The following is a 26,851-nucleotide window of genomic DNA, read 5'->3' on the forward strand; positions in this document are numbered from 1 at the left end:
GCCAAGAAATGGCTGTGATGGTAGGTTAATGGTTACATTTTAATAACGACAATTCAGGTGAATTTTGTGCCACTTGGTCTTGGAACCAAATTCACCTGAATTGTCGTTATTAAAATTTAACCATTAACCTACCATCACAGCCATTTCTTGGCCGCCACCTTGGATTTCACATCTTTTTTCACCATGGCCTTTTTGGGGGCCGCACCTTTTTTTACAGCTTGGCTGTTTTTGATTAGATTACTTTACAACCAGGCATATAGAGAGGGGTTTCCAATGATATCAGAAACCACTCCCCGCTTTAGTTTAAATTAAATATTGCATTAGCTTACCATTTATCAAGACACACGGTAGTGTGTCGTGCGGCCCAAGAAGCCGGCACGCCACACCGTGAGTATATTTACAGGAAGAAAGAAACGTCATTTTCACACTTTTGTATCTCGGTGATAGCTTATCCGATTGAAACCAAATTTGCTGCAGAATTTCCCCCTAGCTAGGGGAGTCTACATTCCAAATTTGAAGGAAATCACTCAAGCCATTTCCGAGATATGAGCGGCCAAAGTTTCGTTTTTTTTCTTGGTTTTTTTTTCTTATTCTTCTTCGTCTTTTCGCGCACTTGCAACAATTGATATAAAACACAAATGCGTGCTCCGATCGCCTTGACATTTGGCACACAGAAAGGGAGTCCAAAGGCAAATCCTAGCATCAAATTTGGTGCAAATCCGATGAATGGTTCAGGAGTTATGACCGATTATTCGCGTAAAACAAGATCAATTTGTTGTCACGCCTACAGGGTAAACCGCTTCATGGAATCAGTTGAAAATTGCTATGCAGATGGAGTAACCATCGTAGGAGTGCCTTTTGGTGGTTTGAAAGGAATCGAGATTGAGACCACGGAGATATGACACAAAACCCAACCTGTGTCACAATTACGCGATCGATTATAGTAATAAAAAAGTATTAGTTTTTATGCCTACTAGGCAAACTGCTAAGAGCAATGAGCTGAAAATCAGTGTATAGCTGGAATAATCTTCATAGAAAGTCCTTGCAGTAGTATAGAAGAACTGGATTACAAACCACTGAGTTATGATTCGAAAGCCAACTCCGTGTAGCAAATGCGAGATCTAGATACTCTAATAGAACAGTCACCCTAATAGAGCATTCAGCTAATTTATTTACACCATTATAGAATTCTATTACATTACAAGTTATTCTGTAGGGACTTCAGCTGCAAACAGTTAATCTTATAGACAGTTCAGCAAGAAGCAAGTCACCCTGTGGAGAGTTAAACTACAATTATATCACTGTAGAGATTCAGAACATTACAAGTTACACTGAAGAGAGTTCAGCTATAAACAAGTCATGCACCCTGTAGAGAGTTCACCTACAATTAAATGACTCTCTAGAGAATTCAGCTACACACAAGTCACTGTGCAGAGAGTTCAGCTACAAACAAATTACCCTGTAGAGAGATCGACTACAAACAAAACACTTTGCAGAGAGTTCAGCTACAAACAAATCAGCTTGTAGAGAGATCAGTTACACACAAATCAACCTGTAGAGAGATAAGCTAGAAACAAATCACCCTGTGGAGAGTTCAGCTAATACAAATCAACCTGCAGAGAGATCAGCTACAAACAAATCACCTTATAGACAGTTCAGCTACAAACAAATCACCCTGTAGAGAGATTGACTACAAACAAATCAACTTGCAGAGAGATCAGCTACACACAAATCAACTTGTAGAGAGATTAGCTAGAAACAAATCACCCTGTAGAGAGTTCAGCTACAAACAAATCAACCTGCAGAGAGATCAGCTACAAACAAATCACCTTATAGACAGTTCAGCTACAAACAAATTACCCTGTAGAGAGATCGACTACAAACAAATCAACTTGCAGAGAGATCAGCTACACAAAAATCAACTTGTAGAGAGATCAGCTAGAAATAAATCACCCTGTAGAGAGTTCAGCTACAAACAAATCAATGTGCAGAGAGATCAACTACAAACAAATCACCCTGTAGAGAGATCATCTAGAAACTAGACACAATGTAAGGAGTTCAGCTACAAGCAATACACCCTGTTGAGATTTCAGCTACAAAAAATCACCCTGTAGAGAGATCAGCTAGAAACAAATCACCCTGTAGAGACTTCAGCTAGAAACAAATCAACCTGCAGAGAGATCAGCTACAAACAAATCACCCTGTAGAGAGTTCAGCTAAAACGAGTCAACCTGCAGAGAGATCAGCTACAAACAAATCACCTTATTGACAGTTCAGCTACAAACAGATTACCCTGTAGAGAGATCGACTACAAACAAATCGACTTGCAGAGAGATCAGCTACACACAAATCAACTTGTAGAGAGATCAGCTAGAAACAAATCACCCTGTAGAGAGATCAGCTACAAACTAGACACAATGTAAGGAGTTCAGCTACAAGCAAATCACCCTGTAGAGATTTAAGCTGCAAACACATCACCCTGTAGAGAGGTCAGCTAGAAACTAGACACAATGTAAAGAGTTCAGCTAGAAGAGGTCACCTTATAGAGAGTTCAGCTACAAAGAAACCATCATGTAGAGAGTTCAGCTGCAAACAAATCACTCTGTATAGAGTTCAGCTAGAAAAGTCACCTTGTAGAGAGTTCAGCTACAAAGAAACCGCCATGTAGAGAGTTCAGCCTCAAACAAATTACCGTGTAGAGAATTCAACAACAAACAAATCGCCCTGTAGAGGGATCAGCTAGAAGAAGTTACCTTGTAGAGATTTCAGCTACAAAGAAACCATCATGTAGAGAGTTCAGCTACAAAGAAAACACCATGTAGAGAGTTTAGCTGCAAACAAATCACCTATAGAGAGTTCAGCTAGAAACAAATCACCCTGTAGAGAGATCAGCTAGAAGAGGTCACCTTGGAGAGAGTTCAGCTACAAAGAAATCACCACCTAAAGAGTTCAGCTGCAAACAAATCACCCTGTAGAGGGATCAGCTAAAAGAAGTCACCGTGTAGAGAGTTCAGCTACAAAGAAACCATCATGTAGAGAGTTCAGCTACAAAGAAATCACCCTGTAGAGAGTTCAGCTAGAAGAAGTCACCTTGTAGAGAGTTCAGCTACAAAGAAACCATCATGTAGAGAGTTCAGTTACAAAGAAACCACCATGGATGTAGAGAGTTTAGCTGCAAACAAATAACCTGTAGAGAGTTCAGCTAGAAACAAATCACCCTGTAGAGAAATCAGCTAGAAGAGGTCACCTTGTAGAGAGTTCAGCTACAAAGAAACCATCATGTAGAGAGTTCAGCTACAAAGAAAGCACCATGTAGAGAGTTTAGCTGCAAACAAATCACCTGTAGAGAGATCAGCTAGAAGAGGTCACCTTGTAGAGAGTTCAGCTACAAAGAAACCATCATGTAGAGAGTTCAGCTACAAAGAAAGCACAATGTAGAGAGTTTAGCTGCAAACAAATCACCTGTAGAGAGTTCAGCTAGAAACAAATCACCCTGTAGAGAGATCAGCTAGAAGAGGTCACCTTGTAGAGAGTTCAGCTACAAAGAAACCATCATGTAGAGAGTTCAGCTACAAAGAAATCACCCTGTAGAGAGTTCAGCTAGAAGAAGTCACCTTGTAGAGAGTTCAGCTACAAAGAAACCATCATGTAGAGAGTTCAGCTAGAAACAAATCACCCTGTAGAGAAATCAGCTAGAAGAGGTCACCTTGTAGAGAGTTCAGCTACAAAGAAACCATCCTGTATATAGTTCAGCTATAGTTTAAGTCACCCAGAGATCAGCTGCTAAATATTATCCTGTGGGGAATAATGGGCATGTAATAAATATATGTATATAATTTGTATAATTACTAATAAAATCAAAAATAATTGAAGTATTAAAAATCTTCTATAAGTTCTTTTCTTCTTCCTGTGGTAAATAAAAAAACACATGGGTTAAAAAAGCCCCAAAGCCAGCCATAGGCTGGCTTTGCAGTATACAAATACAAAAAGAAGTGATATCTAATCAAAAACAGCCAAGCTGTAAAAAAAGGTGTGGCCCCCAAAAAGGCCATGGTGAAAAAAGATGTGAAATCCAAGGTGGCGGCAAAGAAATGGCTGTGATGGTAGGTTAATGGTAAAAATTTTAATAACGACAATTCAGGTGAATTTTGTGCCACTTGGTCTTGGCATCAAATTCACCTGAATTGTCGTTATTAAAATTTTTACCATTAACCTAGCATCACAGCCATTTCTTGACCGCCACCTTTGATTTCACATCTTTTTTCACCATGGTCTTTTTGGGGGCCACACCTTTTTTTTACAGCTTGGCTGTTTTTTATTAGATAGTATGTAGCTTGGCAGAACAAACATAGTTAGTAACAACAAGCATGCAGCAATTCATAGTAGCATGAAGGGTCTAGAAAGAGGACATGAACCCAGAATATTTCTTGATAGATCAAGATTCCCTAATAGAGCATTCGAGTAGATTCTAATGGAACATTCTTATATAGAATTTTTATATATGTAGCCGGATTTGCAAAAAGGTGCCTTCCACACATTCTACATGCCAGCAAACAAAATGATGTATCACTTGACTCCTTATACCAAGAGTTCATAATAATATAAAGGGAGGGAGAGTATCCAATGCCTGTATTGCCTTTTTAAAACACACTGTTTTATATTGCTACATCATAGTTGCATTATATCCGAATATTTTAGTATAATTTCAGTAAACTGCAGCACAAGGCTTCACCGCAAAAGAATTATTGATAGGTGTTGATAGGCATTGATATATCAAAGGGATGACTTGCAATCACTTAAAAGTGTTTGGTATTACCCACTACGCTTGTTCATAGGGCATGTTATTTAACCACCGTTGCTGTTTGCCATACCTTCTTGCACGAATTACAGGAGCTTGCTGGTGGTTGGATTAGAGCTGTGTTGTCAGCAGTGCTTGCGGATGAGCTTGTGGATTGTGACATCTTATGAGAAACCACCCACTTTATTCTCCCATGCAAGTTTCATCCTGGTGGTTGTTTATACCAAATCGTCAGTGTCTCCTTCACCGACTGGGTCATTGGTAGTATTCTTCACTTTCTTGCTGGTGTCTGTGCTAAAACTGTCTGCACTGTCCTGTTCTTCATCGAGAGAATAACAGCGTCTTCCAAGGTCCTCCACATCTTTTCACATCTTTTCTAACGCACTGAAAAATAAAATTAATTGTGTCTGCATAACACGCATCTTTAACATCTTTAACCACAATATTGTGCTCTTATAACCCTTTGAGCAAGTTAACAAGTTTTTGTGATGATCACTATTGCATAATATTGTAACGTAATGTGTTTTGAAGATGCAATTGAGCGTTGGATACTCTCCCTCCCTTTATATTATTATGAACCCTTGCTTATACTGATTAACTTGCACTTAGTTTCAAAATGTAGCAAGATACTTTAGCTGCACTTATGGAAACATTCAGGCAATTATTTGCAAAGATAAAAAATGTTATAAAACTTCTAAGTTTAAATCATGCATCAAATTTTGTGTGTAAAAAAGGTATCTTTTTGTAAATCTGACAGTGCGAGGTGTCCATTCACAGTAGCACCGTATGATGGCTTCCCTACATTTGATGGGAATTGTCCGAGTTTTCCATTGTGACTGGATTGATTGCAGAGGTCCTTCTCCTACTGTTCTTCAATTGGAACGCTGTGTAACATAGCTAAAAACAAAATTACACTGTATTAAGGCCACTTCACTAATTCAGTACTTGATAGTTGGGGTGTGCATTCAGATGAAAACAATGAGACTGGTGCCATTCTTTCCGTTCTATTGTGGTATTCATGGGTTCAGCAGTCATAATAATATAAAACAAGTATCTGAATGTGAGTTTTAGCCATCTTTTATTTTTCTACTGATAGAACAGTGAGATTATTAAACTTTATAATTTTAGTGTACTAAACTAGAACTTTCATTTATAAGGTAGAAATTAAGTGATGTGAGCAACTGAAAGCAGTAGCAGAGTGGTAAAAGGTTTTGGGCATATGTCCTTTGTTTAAATCCTGGAGAAAAATTCCGACATTTTTGCACACTTTTTTACTTCTCCATGACTGTCACTGTTTTATTAGAGTATCTCGATTGTGCTTATTTCACTTATTTGGTTTTTGTTTTATATCTTATTTTCAGTACTGTCAAACAATAAGAGGTTTGCACTACAATAGTAACTTCATGTACAGAATGATTTTCAAGTATTCTGGTAAGTGAATTATCCTGTAGGTGCGACAACAAATCACTTTTGCAGTTTTTAAAATTACACATAACTCTCCTGTTTTTTTTGTACAAAAAGTTTACTGTAAATGTACTGCATTATGCTCTTACTACCCTCCAAATTTGAAGTCAATCAGCAAAGCATGTGTGAGTAATTGTGATTTTTCTGAAGTGTGCAAAAATAATTAAGAATATGTTAGAAGATTTGGAAGAAAAATATAGAAAACTAATGAACTTTGAAGGCACTTAACTCAGTGATGGCTTGGTGGATTTAGCTCAAATTTGGAATTGGAGATGCCCTAGCTCAAGGGAGTTTCCTCAGTTGATCTGCACTAACTACGCCAGCATACTTTGACGCATAATAGGCAGCTAATGTATTGAGCATAATGCCAGCATAATAGGCACAATTTTTGTGTATTGGTTATCAGAGAAGCTGGAAATTTGCATATATTGCATGATACGGAATGAAATAGCATGCATGCACAGTAAAAATCAGATTTACAAGTACTTGTGAAGGAAAGACTAGTTAAAGATCAAGATACTCCAATAGAACAGTCACTGCATGTCAAAATATCCTAATAGAACGTTCACAGATGTATTAGATACTCTAATAGAGCAGTCAAGGCACAAATACATATGAGCATATTGGGAACATTATGGGACACAACTGGGCATAATTTGAGCATAATGTTGGAAATTTTGGAGCATTGCCCAATAGCATAATAGGCCATTTCAAAAGCATAATAGGGTCAGGCCAATTCCTCAGCAAAGCTGGTAAAATACACTTGCCTGTCTTGTGTCCACACTGACTAGCTGTACTTTGCCACATCAAACACTATCATGTGTCCTGATTGAGATGTAGACAGCTTTAAACATGCATTTTAAAAGAACAGTAACTATCTCTGAAATGCTTTTCTCATGATTATAATTATTGTTTTAATTTCCAATCTAGTTCTATAATATAGTAATAAACTGTGAAGCACATGTACGTATAAGCTATTGCCTGATTTCCAATCTAGTTCTCAGACCTAACATCACTGATATTACCTTCACTCCACAACCAACCAATACCTCATTGTTACTCAACTTTACTAACAGTCAGTCAATGACTTGTAGCGCTAGTGGTGGTCCTCGGATCATGACCATGTGGCTGTTTGATGATGGTTCATCATTGTCAACAGTGGTCAATGGTAATAACAGTGTAACTCATAACATCTCATCCTCATCAACCAGTGATACTGGTACTTATTACTGTATAGCCACTATTGATGGAATGAATGAGACTTCAGATGTGTACACTCTGTTTGGTGAGTCATACATAATACACTATGCTATGCCAATGCATTCTAATTGGGACAGTACAAAAGTGTATTTAGACTAAACTTGACAACACTATGTTTCAGTAGTTTGAAAACCAATTTTATCCCCATGCAGTGTATTCATTGTACTTACAGATTTACGTACCTGCAGCAAAATAAAAAATGCAATGAGAAATGCAGAAACAAGCTCCTTAAAACTACAGCTACATGAATGTTCATGAATTTTCGGTTATAGAAAGAATTATGGAGAAACAGTTGAGATGGGAATACAAATGGTCTATGTGGTGATGTGATGATACGTACGTACATGTAGACATGATAGACTGTATTAAAATTGTACCACAAAGAAACCTTGAAAAAAACTATAGCATTGCACATAAAACAAAATCAAGAGTAGCTACTACAGCTATAGCTAGTCCATTGGATTTATCCTTACTCAAAATGGCTCGAGGCTGGTTATAAGAGCTGCTGAGTCTGAGTGATCAAAATGGCAATCTCTGGCATTGTAAGAACCTGGCTTGCTACAAATGTGCAATGTTTAAAATCCAGTCACATTGTACTGTATAATGTTACAGTAGATATTGCGTTGTCAAATAGAACTGGTACCTAATTTATTCTCTACACAGTTGCTCCATATAGTGTAAACATCACTGGTAACAACACATACCCTCATGGGAGACAGTTACAATTACATTGTTCATCAGAGGGTGGACCACAATTAGAATACAGTTGGAGCAGGACTAACACATTGTCAAATGACACAACTACTAACACCAACAACCTTACTATTAGTAATGTAACTACACTTGATGGAGGAAATTACACTTGTACTGTGACTAATGATGCTGGATCTAGTAGTAATACTGTCACTGTCTATGGTGAGTTAGTTCATATCACATATTTCTATGTTTCTATCTTACTTTGTGTATCTGTGAAACTTTGAGCGAGTGAATGAGTTAAAATGTCATTCAATGTTGTTAACAGTTGGACCAGTGTTCACTACTCATCCAATGAATCAGGAGGAGGTTATTAATAACAGTTTTACACTACAGTGTACAGCAGAAGGATTCCCTACACCATCTATACAATGGTACCTCAACAATACCATGATCACTAATACTAGTAATAGATATATTGTTGACACTACATCAATGAACAGTATTACTAGTATACTGATAGTTATAATGGCTCACTTTACTTATACTGGCCTGTACCACTGTGAAGCTAATAGTAGTGTGTTTGTTGATAATGTGAAGAGTGACATGATGAACATCAGTGTAGTAGGTGAGTATGGATTGGTAGTATAAACATTAGTACTTGCCGTAACTACTATATTGTATTCTAGATTAGAACTGTGAGTATACTCAGTCTTTGCATGTTTGACGACCCATAACTCATCATTGTCTAAAATTTACATCCAGGAATAGTGCTATGTTAGTAGTGTAAGGTGACCAAATTATGGAATGCCAAGTACATGCAATTTGAACGGCAGATCCGGTTACATATTGCATCTGTTTGATCCCTTGATAATAGATCAATACTCATTTAATAGACCAGTCAGTGGAGAATGCAAAGCCATAATCATACAGTACATTACATACTAGATTGATACTCTCTAATAGAATAGTCGTTGTGTAGTGAAATTTTATTTATGCCCTAACGGTTTTGAAAGCGGTGGTACAGTACATAAATGTGAATATGCGTTTGTATTTTTGTTAAATTATATCTTTTTTTGTAGAGAGACCAGTGGTAACCCCATCCATTCACAATGTCAGTTTGGACGCTAACATAACATTTGAATGTACAGAGTTTGGTTCTCCACCATTTACCTACCAATGGTTCATGAGAAATACATCAATGGAAGGAAGTGATAAGTTATTAGTTGGAGAGGATAAGAACACTTACAACATATCATCAGTATTGTACAATCACACTGGACTGTATTTCTGTGAAGCTAGTAACATGCTAGGAATTCTTTCTAATTCAACTCCGGCACCTCTTTTAAGTAAGACAGACTGTTTTACACTACCATACATACATGTTCTATTGTACAAAAATTTGGTTGCTTTTGCTACTGTAAGTGCGTTGTTGCAATTATTATTTTAATATACATTAATAAACTCCATAATATTATTATGACATTACCCAATCAAATTTTGCTAGGGCTGAGTGGTTTGCTTTTGCTAGTAGTTTTCCTAAACCCAGTAGCAAGCTGCATGAGCAATCTGGGGCTCTAATGGAGCTGTGGATGGACGTATTTAGCTGTATAACTCCATGATGTTGAATAAAGACCTGTGTTGTAAATTTCCTTTCATTTAGCCAGTTTTGATACCTAAATGGTCCATTTTTACTATCCTCTTTCATTTTTTAAAATAATCTCTTTCCCTCCTCTCCACCCCTATTGGAACTCGCCTGATACAGTTATCGTTGAGTTAAAAACTATCCACCACAAAAACATCTTCACTGTAAAAAAAAATGGCATGTTTAAGAAACTACAAGCACCTGTAACCCAATGTAAAACAGCCCAGTTGTAGAGAAAGACTTCATGAAAGCAAAAATAACTGGTAACTTAAAGAGTTGATATCTGGAGCGGCCAAGAATCAATCTTAATCCAAGTCCCTATATAATGAAGTTTTTTAACCCATGCAATGACACCTTGGCTGTGAAACAAGTGCATCCATGAAAGTAACTGGCAATTGAAATAGCTGATATCTGAAGCGGCCAAGAATGAATTTTGATATATGAAATTAATTGGAATTAACAAAAAAATTAACATTGTCTTTCAGCTGTGTTCTACTTTCACTCTTGCTGCATCATAAATTGATTTCTTTTAACTGTAATTGGCTGGTAATTTGCCCGCCTTTTGCTCTATACACTGACTATTAAAAAAGGCGGCCAAATTACCAGCCAGTTAGAGTTAAAAGAAATCAATTTATGATGCAGCAAGAGTGAAAGTAGAACACATATGAAAGATAAAGATTCAATGTTAAACTTTTTGTTAATTTCAATTAGTTATCAACATTCGTTCTTGGCCACTTCAGATATCAGTTATTTCAATTGCCAGTTACTTTCATGGGTGCACTTGTTTACAGCAAAGTGTTCTTGCATGAATAAAAAATAGTAATTATACAATTACAGTAGTTAGATTAATATTGATTCTTGGCTGCTCCAGATATCAGCTCTTTAAGTTACCAGTTATTTTTACTTTTATGAAGTCCTTCTCTACAACTGAGCTGTTGTTACATTGGGTTACATGCAGGTGTTTGTAGTTTCTTGAATGCACCTTTTTTCTACAGTGAGCAACCATTGGTTCCATTGGTTACTGTCATCTTTTTTAACAGTGTTATCTAAAGGTGTATACATAGCATTTTACACTAAACACTTAAAAACTGACATTTCTCAGTACTTTAAATAGGGAATAATACTTGTTTTCCCAGATTAGGTCACATACTGTTATGGTACTATATTAGGGTTTCCAATGTAAACATTCGATTTCTTCAAAATAATTTGCTAACTGCTGTTACGTGTAGGACTAACTCTCATTTGAATACAGCTGTAGCGCGGAATTTAAGCTGTAGCACGGAATTCGAATGCCTTGTTGGAATAGAAATCAATCGAAATATCTGCAGAATCAGGGATAACTCTCAGAAGCATCACAATACTGGAGTTCAACCTTCCTCTGTGAGTGAACCTTGGTAGTTTGATTGGTGGGGTAGGTTTCCTGTCGCTGCATTATTTGAGGATGATTTTGGGCTCCAAAAATGGGTTTTTGTCTACTAACTGATAGCCCAAACTTCCTCATACCACAGTAATAGTCATGCATCAACAAAGAAGTCACATACAAAGTATGGTTAAGTTGTAACATCTCTAACCATCTGGGTGAGCATGATATAGGGAAAAATTTTCCAGAAATCACACCTTGACTACACAACTGCTTTAAAAAACTCTTTGCATAAAACAACTCTATGATCCATAAAGTACAGCTAGAAGTGAAGTTATCGTATTAACAAACCGTAAAATGGTGCTAAGGAATTTACAATAATGCTCACGTGATTTCTGCCATTTAAACACTTGATGTCTTATGTAGTGCTACGATAACTGTGATTTTATCCCTCAATACAAATATGTCCTGCCCAGTAATAATAAAAAGTAAATGTAGGCAGTGTATCATTACTGACCACACTCAAACTTACTGCCTAGTCACATGAGCCTGATTGAATAGGCTAAGTGCATTTGTAGCTGAATTGCAGCACCGATAACTTTGCTATTAGTTATACTTTATGTATCATACAGTTGTTTTACACCAAGATATCTATTTTTAAGCAATTGAGTGGACAAATTGTGTAGTCAAAGTGTGATTTCCGTCCCTGTATCATGCTCACCCAAATGGTTAGAGTTCAAACTTAACCATACTTTGCATGTGACTTCTTTGTCGATGGATGATTACTACTGTAGCGTGAGGAAGTTTGGGCTATCAATTGTTTGGTGTCTGTAGACAAAACCCATTTTTTGAAGCCTAAAATCATGCTCAAATGATGCAGCGACAGGAAACCACCTTATCAATCAAATTGAATACTTTTAGGTGAAGGTTTATTCACAGAGAAAGGTTGAACTCTAGCATTGTGATAAAGGATCAAGGCTTCTGAGAGTTACAGCTCATAATCTCGGATTTTGATTGATTTCTATCCCAAAAAGGCAATGGAATTTATCACCACTGCAGCCGTATTTAAGTGAGAGTTAGTTGAACATGCAACAGCAGTTTGCAAATTATTTTCAAGAAGTCGAATTATTACATTGGAAACCCTAACTACATAGGTTTGTAACAGGAATACTTACATTTATACTGTTATCTTTACACAAACTACACTTGCTTATTATTTTCACACAGTTTGTCCAAGCATAGTTGAACATCCAGTCACAATATGGTCAGTCTACCCGGGAGAGATGGTGAACATCACTTGTAGAGCTGAAGGTTTCTCTACACTTAGTTATAGCTGGTTCATGGTGGAGTCTGGTTCTAATATTGGAGTGGAGATTGGGAATACAACTAATCCAACATACACTATTTCTAATCCCATTTATAACCAAAACAATACTGGTTACTATTGTGTTGCTACTAACAATGAGGGAATTGCTGTATCCAACACTTCTATTTTGACAGGTAATTATATTACATTTTTCATTACTTTCAGACAGTACTAACCCGGGGGCACGGTATGGAAAACCTGGAATGCCAGAACAACCCGGATCAACCGGAACAGTGTTATTTATGCTCATTATCTTTACTTGTAACCAAATCTGTAGGGTTACATGATAATGCATGTTAAAACCTTTTAAAGACAATACAACTTCTAGCTAACACTGTGCTAACTCACCATAATCCATTCACTCATAATTTTGTAATGAAGTGTGACTCTAATAAATTTGGTGACTGACCACGAGTGGGTGAGCTAGCTTGTGTAAGTGTAGCAAAACCATGTCTTGAGATTGTAGCGATTGTGACTTAGGAATGCTAAGATGAAGTTTTGGCTGAGAAAGACTGTTCTGAGAAACATAACTGTGTATATCCATATCCCATTTAATGCTCACTCTCATGTTTATTTGTGGTGTATCTTGCAGATTCTTTACAAGTAAGGATAATATAAATGTAATTATTGGACAAGTTTTGTTTATTCCACCATGGAGTGTTATAATCTGTGGCATGCTAGTGCTTGCAATCACAAAAACAACACTAGTGGAGTTGCCAATATTGGTAACTACCAATTATCGGCACTTGTAAAGTATAGAGGCTACGGGGTATATGTAGGCTACCCAGTACCACAATGGGCTGTTATACCCTCTAAAACATTTCTTACAGTTGTTTCATTCAGTGACTATTGTTGGCGAAGCGCTGTTCAAGTTATGTGGTTTAACCATGGAATTGCATATATATATAACAAAGTGGATATTAAGCCAGTCACTGGTCACGGTGCAAATATTTATTTAGCCAGTCATTTGCTGTTATAAACATTAGGAATTCGACCCTGTAGTAAAGAAACACAGCTGTAGGTGCCCCTACATATATAGGATTAGGAACAGCACTCCTAGGATTAGAAACAGTACTTCTAGGATTAGGAAAAGTGCTATTAGGATTAGGAAGACGCACAACTAGGATTAGGGCATGGTTCCAAGCAAACAGTGGTAGGGAGTCCAAACCTTACATCCAGGTTCAAATCCCGGTTGTGTCTCTCTTTTTTATTTCATTTCTTATACCTTTTTGTATCACGATTTTCCAAGTTATAATTGCAATGACCAGTTAAATATCAACAGCCTAAAAATAAGTAATAGTTAGACACTAGTAATAGGTGCCTTTGAGAATTTAAAAACCATATGTGATGTCAATAATTACCACGGCCACACCTCGGTATTTATTGATGTCACCTCAGGTTTTTAAATCCTCGGAGACATCTATTACGAGTGTCGAAGTGTTTTAGACAATGGCATAGAAGCTGTGAGTTAGTATAGAGAGTTCCCATTGTAAACACCAAGGATAATTCAGTGAGCAAAAGATGTGAGGTCGTGCAAGCCATGGAGCATGAATAAAGATTTATAAAATCGGTTAAAAGTATATCTGAGGCATTATGGATACGTGTGAATGGCAGTGAATGTGAATAGCCAGTGCCAGCATGGCTGTCTAGGCGTACAGAGCATGCTTTAATATGACGAAGGCCACAAACTGAATTAATGGCTTTTTGATTAATGAGCTACCACGATGCACTCTTTAGTAACACTCTTTAGCTACATATACAATACTAGCTTTTCTATTTCTAGTGAAGAATTTGTTTATTTACTAGTTGCCTTCTAACAGTGCATTGCTAACACAAATCACATGTTTAGAGAACGATACACTGTAGTATACATGTGTAATTGGTTATGGTCCACAGATATATTAATTATGTCTTTAATTTCAATCTAGTTCTCAGACCTAACATCACTGATATCACCTTCACTCCACAACCAACCAATACTTCATTGTTACTCAACTTTACTAACAGTCAGTTAATGAGTTGTAGTGCTAGTGGTGGTCCTCTGATCATGACCATGTGGCTGTTTGATGATGGTTCATCATTGTCAACAGTGGCCAATGGTAATAACAGTGTAACTCATAACATCTCATCCTCATCAACCAGTGATACTGGTACTTATTACTGTATAGCCACTATTGATGGAACGAATGACACTTCAGATGTGTACACTCTGTTTGGTGAGTCAATAATATACTGTAGTACTGTATTTATCCATATAGACACCCGGGACAAGTCATGGGTTCCATTAGTTGTAGTAAGCACTTGTACATTACCTTACATCAAGGTAGTAAATTTTGACCCAGGATTTACTTGAACCTGTCTTTAATTCAGATATACCGAATATGTAGTCTGTTTAGGAAGGTATATCTGTGCAGTTTCCATCCATTCTTTAGTTTTTGTACCCTAAACAATTCATTATTGTTCTAGATTTTCCATTGTTAGATCTATGAAATTGATAAACTTTTTAATATGGACTAGATTCCCACTATAATTTTCAATTATAATGTGTAAATTAAGTGAGGTGAGCAGCTGAAAACAGTGTTATTGATCCCTGGATAATTTTTGCTTTACTGTTTTATGCACTTTATTGTGTTCTCAATGACCATTTTATTTGAGTATTTCAAACCTGCAATTTTACACAAGGTTAGTATTCTCCTAGTAACTAGCTGTCACTGCAATTTCCAAAAAAAAAAATGAGCTATGGTGGTTAACCTATACTGTCAAGTTATTCTCTTAATAAGCAGTTTACCTGCAGGCATGACAAAAATTTGGTCTATTTTAGCGCATTATCTTTGTGAATATTGATCAGATTTATACCAAACTTATTGTAGTGCATGAATGTGTCATAGTATGTCCTTACTGTACACAGAAGTCAAATTGTGCATTTGTATTAATAATGGTTTTTGTAATGCCTGCAATTGCTAGAAGATAAATCTAAGTCCCCAAATAAAAATAAATAAATAAAAAAATAAAATAAAAAAACAAGGAAATTAAGCCAAACTTTGAGGGCTCATATTTCACAGATGTATAAGGTAGTGTGGCTCAAAATTTGATATGTGAAGTATCAGAGGTGGAGGACATTTGCTGCACAAAAAAAATCATTCCACTTGGAGAAGGGAGCACAGACTATTTGCTTTTTTTCTTCCAATATTTCCCTTCCTATTTTATTTCCAACTTGTATTTAGCCTATTTTTCCATTATTTTGCTGGAAGTATTGTATTTGCTTGAACTTTACTATCAAAGCAGATGCAGGTCTACATTGAACTGTGTTTATTATGCCTTTGTGATGATTGTATAAATGCCATTGAGTGACTGCTCTAGTACAGTATCTTCATCTCCTGTCCCAATAACATTTCTTTGTAAAGTTCTGAAGGAAGCATGCAATTACAAATGCATCAGCTCAATCATTGTGTTAATTAATATGGTTCATACCTGTATTTGCTGACAATTGTCTCAAATACAAGTGGTTTTGCTCGAGTTTTGTCCTACAGTATTATGCCACCCTCATTTTGCTCATTACTTTTGTCTTCGTATTAGCTGACAAAATTGATGTAAGAGTTATGTATGCGTGAAATTGGTTTTCTTTCTGTCAATATACCAATGGTGTTTCGTGGCTGCATGACACACTACCGTGTGCCTAGGTTATTTGTGACTCACTGAGCGAAAACCTGATTTGTTTGCATAATTCTGTTTTTGAGATAAATGCCGTTGAAATACATTGAGTAAAAAAACATGTGCTACATAAATACGCATGTTTTAATCACTTCAGTAAACAGTGAAGGAAGACTTGAATTGCTTGATGGCATTAATGTATTTAAACCAAAAACTATACCTTGATTAATGCTCCAGTTCATATTGAATAGAATGACACAAGTCCCAATTCTGTAGCCAGATGCACTTGAAACTTATGATTGATTAAGTTCGAGAAAAGGCTAATAAGTCAGGTTTTTGATCAGCTGGGTCACATTTGTTACCATAGGTCTAAATGACCTGAAAATCTGTATACATTTTGGGGATGAAACCACATACGTAGGCTTCCATGCTAAGTGCTTCTCCATGTTCATGGCCTACTTTAAATACACATTACTGTAACAATGATTATATCTATTGTGAAAAATCTATTGGTTCTTGTACAGTAGGTCATGTTCTCATGAATAGCAGTATTTGTAAGAAGCCATTGTATGCAAGTGAAGTAATCAGTTATGACATAATATGTACAGTATTTCTCAAGTCTAGCCAAATTTACATTTTCTTTTGGAAATGCCTTCATTACCTATAATTATTTTAACTACAGTATAAAGATCCAAAGAAACAATAGTAAAATACAGTACAGAAAGTCAACATGCTGTTTTAGAAGAAGATCATCCACGAGTGAAATTTCCCCCTTGGATTATGAAAATCCACGAAAAATTACCCCCTCGAAAGAATCCCATCTATACAGTATACTAAATGTTTATGTATGCCTCATAGTGTTGGGGTAGTTGCTTACATAACTTATTACTATTATTACTAGGGACTCCAGAAAACACGGAATAACGGAACAGCGGAATAAGCGAAAATTACATTCTTAACATTTTACTACTATATATACAGTCTATAGCATTTATACAATACTCACCTCGTAACAATTCCACAGAGAATCCACTAAGGCGATCCTTAGGGCGATCTTTAAATAAAACTAGCACAAAACTAGAATAATCTAACTAAGCTAAAATACTTTCTAATACACTTTACTACAAAATCGCTACAACACTATTAAGTTCTTTCTGCCATAGCTACTTATACCAGCCATCACACACGAGTAACTGCCTAAATTTATTAGTGACAACACACCATCCTAAGAAATCTCCTCTGAAATAATCTACTTTGGCTAACCTGTTAGTTTTCCATCGCCAAACAAGTTTAATGTAAATTCAAAAGGTTAAGTGCTGTATTCAGCTGACATCACTTTGTGCCGCTTGATTCTAATAAATTCGGGCAGTTACTCGTGTGTGATGGCTGGTATAAGCAGCTGTAGTAGAAAGAACTTATAGTGTTGTAGCGATTTTGTAGTAAAGTGTATTAGAAAGTATTTTAGCTTAGTTAGATTATTCTAGAGTGGTTAGTTTTGTGCTCGTTCTATTTGAAGATCGCCCTGAGGATTGCCTTAGTGGATTCTCTTTGGAATTGTTACGAGGTGAGTATTGTATAAATGCTATAGACTGTATATATAGTAGTAAAATGTAAGAATGTAATTTTCGCCAATTCCGTTATTCCGCTGTTCCGTTATTCCGTATTCCGTGTTTTCTGAAGTCCCTTATTACTAGCAAATAAAATTATTTACATACACCTGTATTACCCATAAAATAAAGTATTATAACTTTGTGTCCACAGCCTTTAGGTGTCATGTGTGCAACTAGCATCTTATCACGTGACATGATCACATTGTTGGACAATGTGTAAATCTTGTATTCAAGAGAAGATAACTGGTCAATAAGCTTTATTCGTTCATTCAAGGTGGACTTTGTTGCTTCGTTGTGGCTAGGTGTTACTCAGTGGATTAATAAAGAGATTAGCAACTTTGTTACTTGTAGTAATAAAATTACTTAATACTCGAGTTGTTACAGTAACTTCATAACTTAAGTAACATGTTATATTTGTAAGTAGTTATATCTAATCCAAAACAGCCAAGCTGTAAAAAAAGTGTGCGGCCCTGCAGAAAGGCTATGGTGAAAAAAGATGTGAAATCCAAGGTGGCGGCCAAGAAATGGTTGTGATGGTAGGTTAATGGTAAAAATTTTAATAATGACAATTTAGGTAAATTTTGTGATGCGGCACAAAAATTCACCTGAATTGTAATTATTAAAATTTTTACCATTAACCTACCATCACAGCCATTTCTTGGCCGCCACCTTGGATTTCACATCTTTTTTCACCATAGCCTTTCTGAGGGCCGCACACTTTTTTTACAGCTTGGCTGTTTTAGATTAGATTTCATTTCTTTTTGTATTTGTATACCCCAAAGCCGGCCTATGGCCAGCTTTGGGAGTTTTTTAACCTATGTTTTTTTCTTTACTACAGGAAGAAGAAAAGATGAAGTAGATGTACTTCAAATATTTTATCAGTAAATGTACAAATTATATATACTGTATAATACATATGTGACCGGATTTGCGAAAAGGGGTCTTCCACACACATCCAATTTGCCAACTTTGACAATTGATAACTTCAGATTGGAAAGAGCTATTGCCTTGATATTTGGGCAATGGTGAGCACCACTATAGCTGAATACATGGTGAAAGTTTCAGGTTAATATGTTACTTGAACACTGAGTTATGGTCTCCAACTTTTACGGAATTGGATGTGTGTGGAAGACCCCTTTTCGCAAATCCGGTCACATATATTGATTACAGAAATCTCCATGGTGGTTTCTTTGTAACTGAACACTCTACAAGGTGACTTCTTCTAATTGCTCTCTCTACAGGGTGAATTGTTTGTAGCTGAACGATCTACAAGGTAACTTCTTCTAGCTGATCTCTCTACAGGGTGATGTGTTTGTAGCTGAATTTTGTATAGGTGATTTGTTTGCAGCTGAGCTCTTTACAGAATGGTTTCTTTGTAGCTGAACTCTCTAAAAGGTAACTTCTTCTAACTAATCTTTCTACAGGGCAATTTGTTTCTGGCAGCATTTTCTACAGGGTGATTTCTTTGCAGCTGAACTCTCTACATGGTGGTTTCTTTGCAGCTGAACTCTCTACAAGGTAATTTCTTCTAGCTGATCTCTCTACAGAGAGATTTGTTTGTAGCTGAACTATCTACAAGGTAACTTCTTATAGCTGATCTCTCTACAGGGTGATTTGTTTGTAGCTGAATTCTGTACAAGTGATTTGTTTGCAGCTGAGCTCTTTACAGAATGGTTTCTTTGTAGCTGAACTCTCTACAGGGTGATTTGTTTGTAGCTGAACTCTCTACAGGTGATTTGTTTGTAGCTGAACTCTCTACAAGGCGATACTTCTAGGTGATCTCTCTACAGGATTCCTTGTTTCTAACTGAACTCTCAACAGGGTGATCTGTTCATAGCTGAACTTTCTACTGGGTGATTTGTTTGCAGCTGAACTCTCTAAATGGTGGTTTCTTTGTAGCTGAACTCTCTACAATGTGACTTCTTCTAGCTGAACTCTCTACAAGGTGACTTGTTTCTAGCTGATCTCTCTACAGGGTGACTTGTTTGTAGCTGAACTCTCTACAGGTGATTTGTTTGTAGCTGAACTCTCTACATGGTGGTTTAATTGTAGCTGAACTCTCTACAAGGTAACTTCTTCTAGCTGATCTTTTTACACTGCATATTTGGTTGTAGCTGAGTTCTCTACAAGGTGATTTGTTTGCAGCTGAACTCTCTACATGGGAGTTTCATTGTAGCTGAACTCTCTACAATGTGACTTCTTCTAGCTGAACTCTCTACAGGGTGACTTGTTTCTAGCTGAACTCTCTACAGGTGATTTGTTTGCAGCTGAACTCTCTACATGGTGGTTTCTTTGTAGCTGAACTCTCTACAAGGTAACTTCTTCTAGCCGATCTTTCTACAAGGTGATTGAGTTTTTTGCAGCTGAACTCTTTACATGGTGGTTGCTTTGTAGCTGAACTCCCTTTAAGGTAACTTCTTCTAGATAATCTTTCTACAGGGCGATTTGTTTGTAGCTGAGTTCTCTACAGGGTGATTTGTTTGCAGCTGAACTCTACATGGTAGTTTCTTTGTAGCTCTACAATGTGACTTCTTCTAGCTGAACTCTCTACAAGGTGACTTGTTTCTAGCTGATCTCTCTACAGGGTGACTTGTTTCTAGCTGAACTCTCTACAGGTGATTTGTTTGCAGCTGAACTCTCTACATGGTTTATTTCTTTGTAACTGAACTCCCTGCAAGGTGACTTCTTCTAGCTGATCTCTCTACAGGGAGATTTGTTTGTAGCTTAACTCTCTACAGGTGATTTGTTTGCAGCTGAACTCTCTACATGATGGTTTCTTTGTAGCTGAACTCTCTACAAGGTGATTTCTTCTATAGCTGATCTTTCTACAGGGTGATTTGTTTGTGGTTGAACTCTCTACATGATAGATTCTTTGTAGCTGAACTCTCTACAAGGTGATTTCTTCTATAGCTGATCTTTCTACAGGGTGATTTGTTTGTACCTGAACTATCTACGTGATGGTTTCTTTGTAGCTGAACTCTCTACAAGGTAACTTCTTCTAGCTGATCTCTCTACAGGACAATTTGTTTGTACCTGAACTCTCACATGATTGTTTCTTTGAAGCTGAACTCTCTACAAGGTGATTTCTTCTAGCTGATCTTTCTACAGGGTGATTTGTTTGTAGCACAACTCTCTACAAGGAAACTTCTTCTAGCTGATCTCTCTACAGGGAGATTTGTTTGTAGCTGAACTCTCTATACATGATTTGTTTGCGGCTGAATTCTCTACATGATGGCTTCTTTGTAGCTGAACTCTCTACAAGGTAACTTCTTCTAGCTGATCTCTTTACAGGGTGAATTGTTTGTAGCTGAACGATCTACAAGGTAACTTCTTCTTCCTTATCTCTCTACAGGGTGATTTGTTTGTAGCTGAACTTTTTACAAGAAAACTTCTTCTAACTGATGTCTGAACAGGGTGAATTGTTTGTAGCTGAACTCTCTACAGGCTGATTTGTTTGTAGCTGATCTCTATACAGGTTACTTATTTCTAACTGATCTCTTGAATTCAGTTCAGGGTGACTGCTCTATTAGGATGACTGCTCTATTAGAGTATCTCGATCTCGCACTTGCTACACCAAGTTGGATTTCGTGTTATAACTCCGTGGCTTTAAGTCTGATTCTTCTACACCATTGAAGAGCCTTTCTAAGATGATAACTCCATCTGTACAGCGATTTTCAAAGCATTACCCCAAGTGGTTTATCTGGTAGGCGTGGCAAGCATAATAATAATAATAATAATAAAATAAAAAAATTAGCTAATCTCGATTGCGTAATTGTTACACACTGTTGATTTTTTCACTGTATCTTCCTGGTTTTTAGCTCGATTTCTTTCAAACCACAAAAGGTTTGAGGTTGAATAGTTAACGTATTCACCCACCGATTTTCAGCTTCTTCCCATACGCGGTTTACCCTGTAGGCGTGACAACATATTGGTGTTATTTTTCGTGCATAATCGCTCATAACTCTTTGCCTGTTTATGGTATTCCAGCCAAAGTTGGTACCGAGATGCACCATTATACCCCCCTTCTGTGTGCCAAATTTCAAGGCAATCGGATAACGCGTTCGCGTTTTATAACACTTTTTGTAAGTGTGCGAAAAGAGGAAGAAAAATAAGAAGAAAAAAAAAAAACGAAGAAACTAAGCCAATTTTTGAAGTCGCATATCTCAGGAATGCCTGAAGCGATTTCGCTCAAATTTGGAATGTGGAGTACTGAAGTTGGAGGGAATCTACACAGCAAAATTTGTCTTGTTTCATCAAGGCAGCACAGAGCTACGGAGGTGCGAAAATTGCGTTTTCTTTCTTCCTGTCAATATACTCACGGGGTTGCGCGCCGGCTTCTTGGGCCGCACGACACACTACCGTGTGTCTTGATTCATTCATAGCGTATTTTGTTCTATCACTTACATAGTTATAACAAAAGTAATAATATTACGTAACTTGTTACATAAGTAATGCGTTACCCCCAATACTGATGACTGATAAAACAAGCCTCTACTTTACCAATGTAAACAGTCTCTTCTACTTCTCTACACAGTTGCTCCATATGATGTAAACATCACTGGTAACAACACATACTCTCATGGGAGTCAGTTACAATTACATTGTTCATCAGAGGGTGGACCACAATTAGAATACAGTTGGAGCAGGACTAACACATTGTCAAATGACACAACTACTAACACCAACAACCTTACTATTAGTAGTGTAACTACACTTGATGGAGGAAATTACACTTGTACTGTCACTAATGATGCTGGATCTAGTAGTAATACTGTCACTGTCTATGGTGAGTTAGTTCATATTTTGTATGTTTTTATCTTACTTTGTTTCTGTGTGTGTGTTTGCGTGCATGCATGTGTGTGTGTGCGTGCATGCGTGCGTGCGTGCATGTGTGTGTGTGTGTGTGTGTGTGTGTGTGTGTGTGTGTGTGTGTGTGTGTGTGTGTAAAGCTTGGAATAAATTAAAATGTTGTTAACAGTTGGACCAGTGTTCACTACTCATCCAATGAATCAGGAGGAGGTTATTAATAACAGTTTTACACTACAGTGTACAGCAGAAGGATTCCCTACACCATCTATACAATGGTACCTCAACAATACCATGATCACTAATACTAGTAATAGATATATTGTTGACACTACATCAATGAACAGTATTACTAGTATACTGAGAGTTATAATGGCTAACTTTACTGATACTGGCCTGTACCACTGTGAAGCTAATAGTAGTGTGTTTGTTGATAATGTGAAGAGTGACATGATGAATATCAGTGTAGTAGGTGAGTATGGATTAAGTACATGAACTGTATACATACATTCAGCACACTATAACTATATATCACACTACGCTGTACCTTAATATATATATAATACACTGTACCTTTAAGTGAGCAAATTATTGGAGATGTAAATTGGTATTCGCTGAACTTAATATGCAAGGGTAGTTATAGAGCATAATGATACTGTAGGCATGAGTGTACAGGTACACCATGACGTTTGGCAGGTAAGTACCATTCACATAACAAGTTTGCTAATACATTTAGTGTGATGAGTACATTTATTCGCATAAAATGATTAGAGTTTGTCATATTTACAGGATAAACCGTGTATGGGATTTACATGTAGTTGAAAACTACATGTGTACATACATGTGTTAACCATCAGTAGCAATGCCTTTATATCAGTTAAAGCTTTGCTGCATGTGCAATATGGAAAATATAGCATGAGGGTGTGGTCTAGGCTCCGGTCTATTATGCCCCAAAATTTTACCTACGTATTATGCTTTTGAGCATTGCTCAAAAATTAAGCCTATTATGCTCATAATTATTCTTTCAAAATCAAGATTATGCTCTAGAACTGACTGTTTCATTAGAGTATATCAGCTTATCCTGACTGCTGTATTAGAGTAAGAGACTGCTCTATTAGAGTATCTTGCTCTTATTTTTACAAAGTGAACAAAGAAATGGTTTAATAAGTTACATTTGTTTCTAAATATGAAATGAATTAATAATACTATATTGGCAGTGAATATTTGCTTTCTTTCAGGCGCGCGTATTGCGCATTTTAATCAAATTATCAAACATCGTCCCTATTATGCTGGCATTATGCTTGATGTTTTGGTCACCTATTATGCTTTAAATTATGCCGGCATAATTCGCCAGTGCCTAGTGTGGTTAAGAGACAAATATAGCACAACACAAAACTGAGTGCTATGTTAGGCTTGAGACCATAATCAAGCACTATATTTTCTGTAGTGCATGAGCATGCATGGTTCTTAATGCAAAAATCTGGAATTACAATCAAGAATAAGGTAACTGTTTAATACAGTTTATGATGGCCTAGAATGCCACAATGGTAGTGAATAAACTAGTACCTACCCGTGATTAATTTGTAGCTAGTAATTTCAAGTTATCACATGATTTGTGATCTGTTAGCATTAGAATTCACTTAATAGTGGGACAGGAGGATGAGGAGCACAACAGAGGAATGCTAGATATAGGGTGTATGTACGTGAGTTAGTACAGCTATCTAATTGTTGTTCACAAGTGTGGCCATCGTTGAAGGCATCAATATCAAACAGCCCCTGAATCTAACCAAGAATTCACTGGACTTGCAATGATGGACAGTCTAGTGAACAATTTAAGACAGAATTGTATGATTATTGCAGTGAAATTACAAACAGTTGTGTGTGTAGCTATTAATTTGTTATTAACTGCTATAGTAACATTGTTGACAGCTTTGTTGGTAAGGGTAATGGTGGTCATTCCAGCACCTTTGTGGGTTGTGTCACATCCACACAAAGGAAAATAAAACATATTCAAACATTTTTGGCATACTGTATGCTTTTGATACAAGCCTATTTACTATATTTACGTATTTCTATATAGTATCTTTACTCTTGTGTAGCGAGACCAGTGGTAACCCCACCCACTCACAATGTCAGTTTGGGCACTAACATAACATTTGAATGTACAGAGTTTGGTTCTCCACCATTTACCTACCAATGGTTCATGAGAAATACATCAATGGAAGGAAGTGATAAGTTATTAGTTGAAGAGGATAAAAACACTTACAACATATCATCAGTATTGTACAATGACACTGGACTATATTTCTGTGAAGCTAGTAATATGTTCGGAATTCTTTCTAATTCAACTCCTGCTAGTCTAAAGGGTGAGAATGTTATAGTTGTACAAATGAATACCATAATACCGTACTGTAGGTCACTGCCACGTGGTGCTATAAAATGTAGTTTGCTACTGCTAGTGCATATTTCATCAATTACAGTTTTTAGATTGAAATAGAAATTCATAGTATTAGAACTACAACTGCTTAATTAGGGATTTAAATGAACTTTTGACAAAAAGATTGAATATGTATGCATTTATTTCTCTTATCTCAATGTAAATACTGCTGTTTGTTTCACGTTATTATACACATAATAATTATACTTATGTACATTGCCTTGTAGGAAGAATCAAAATTGTACACTACCTGATATTTACATAATTTACTTACTTACGTATCTCACCCATCGCTACCCTTACTACCACAAAATATACATATGCATATACACATGGCTATAATAGATATAATAATTACAACTAATGCTTATTTGCTTACCTCACACAGTTCGTCCAAGCATAGTTGAACATCCAGTCACAATACAGTCAGTCTACCCAGGAGAGATGGTGAACTTCAGTTGTAGAGCTGAAGGTTTCTCTACACTTAGTTATAGCTGGTTCATGGTGGAGTCTGGTTCTGATATTGGAGTGGAGATTGGGAATACAACTAATCCAATATACACTATTTCCAATCCCATTTATAACCAGAACAATACTGGTTACTATTGTGTTGCTACTAACAATGAGGGAATTGCTGTATCAAACACTTCCACTCTGATAGGTACATAATTATGTTGCATCTTCGTAAGTATACAGTAGGGTCTCTGCTCCGATGCTAGATACGTACATACGATAGTGTGCAACTTAGTACTTGTACTGTAATGTGCAAAGCATAATCTCTCTAAGGCACAGTAATTTTATCTCCTGTAAGATTATTTCTGATAACAACTTAACATACTTACTGCTCAATTAGAACAACTCACTGTTCTATTAGAGAATATTGGTCTTTTGTGAGATTAAAATCATGAAAAGAATAGGGGTCCAGCCCCCTTTCCCTGATTGCTATGCTTAAGGCCATATTTTTATTTGGGTAAGGTGTGGTTGCATTACATTGAAAGACCCTTGCAACATAGTAACTGTTCTATTAGAGTGATCCTGCTGCCTGCCCTATTACTGTATATTGTAATTCACTTCCAAATACTGTGTAGAATCTAAAAGGGTCTTCCCTCAAGCCTGTAATACTCTTTATTTCTACGTATATACAATACTAAGTTTTCTATTCCTAGTGCAAAATTACTTGTTGCCTTCCAGCAGTGAATTGCTAACTGTCTAACACAAAGTACATGCTTAGAGAAGGATAGTATACATGTGTAATTGGTTATGATCCGCAGATATATCAATTATGTATTTTATTCCAATCTAGTTCTCAGATCTAAAATCACTAACATCACCTTCACTCCACCACCAACCAATACTTCATTGTTACTCAACTTTACTAACAGTCAGTTAATGACTTGTAGTGCTAGTGGTGGTCCTCGGATCATGACCATGTGGCTGTTTGATGATGGTTCATCATTGTCAACAGTGGCCAATGGTAATAACAGTGTAACTCATAACATCTTATCCTCATCAACCAGTGATACTGGTACTTATTACTGTATAGCCACTATTGATGGAATGAATGACACTTCAGATATGTACACTCTGTTTGGTGAGTCATAATCATATACTTCAGTTTGTGGTAGTACATTTAAGAGAATACAAAATTAATGTGCAATTACAGTACAGTATGCACCTTAGTTATGGTCCAAAAGCCAAAGGTTTGATATCTTCAAATCAATTTGTAAACTACACTGTATTGTCATGTGGACATGTCAGGGT

General features: G+C 36.7%; 1 protein-coding gene across 1 annotated transcript in view; it reads left to right on the top strand.

Moving 5' to 3' along the window:
* Positions 1 to 7,513: 7,513 nt before the first annotated feature.
* The window catches only part of LOC136246334 (hemicentin-1-like), a 40,370-nt gene continuing 21,032 nt past the window's right edge, over positions 7,514 to 26,851 (top strand). Inside the window, exons 1-11 of the mRNA XM_066037730.1 lie at positions 7,514 to 7,547; positions 8,186 to 8,437; positions 8,544 to 8,843; positions 9,298 to 9,564; positions 12,448 to 12,720; positions 14,515 to 14,802; positions 22,382 to 22,633; positions 22,826 to 23,125; positions 24,753 to 25,019; positions 25,479 to 25,751; positions 26,394 to 26,681. Of these exons, the coding sequence (XP_065893802.1) occupies positions 7,514 to 7,547; positions 8,186 to 8,437; positions 8,544 to 8,843; positions 9,298 to 9,564; positions 12,448 to 12,720; positions 14,515 to 14,802; positions 22,382 to 22,633; positions 22,826 to 23,125; positions 24,753 to 25,019; positions 25,479 to 25,751; positions 26,394 to 26,681 (2,794 nt within the window). The remainder of the gene's footprint in view (positions 7,548 to 8,185; positions 8,438 to 8,543; positions 8,844 to 9,297; positions 9,565 to 12,447; positions 12,721 to 14,514; positions 14,803 to 22,381; positions 22,634 to 22,825; positions 23,126 to 24,752; positions 25,020 to 25,478; positions 25,752 to 26,393; positions 26,682 to 26,851) is intronic.

Source organism: Dysidea avara, chromosome 1 (assembly GCF_963678975.1).
Source record: "Dysidea avara chromosome 1, odDysAvar1.4, whole genome shotgun sequence".
NCBI lineage: Eukaryota > Metazoa > Porifera > Demospongiae > Dictyoceratida > Dysideidae > Dysidea > Dysidea avara.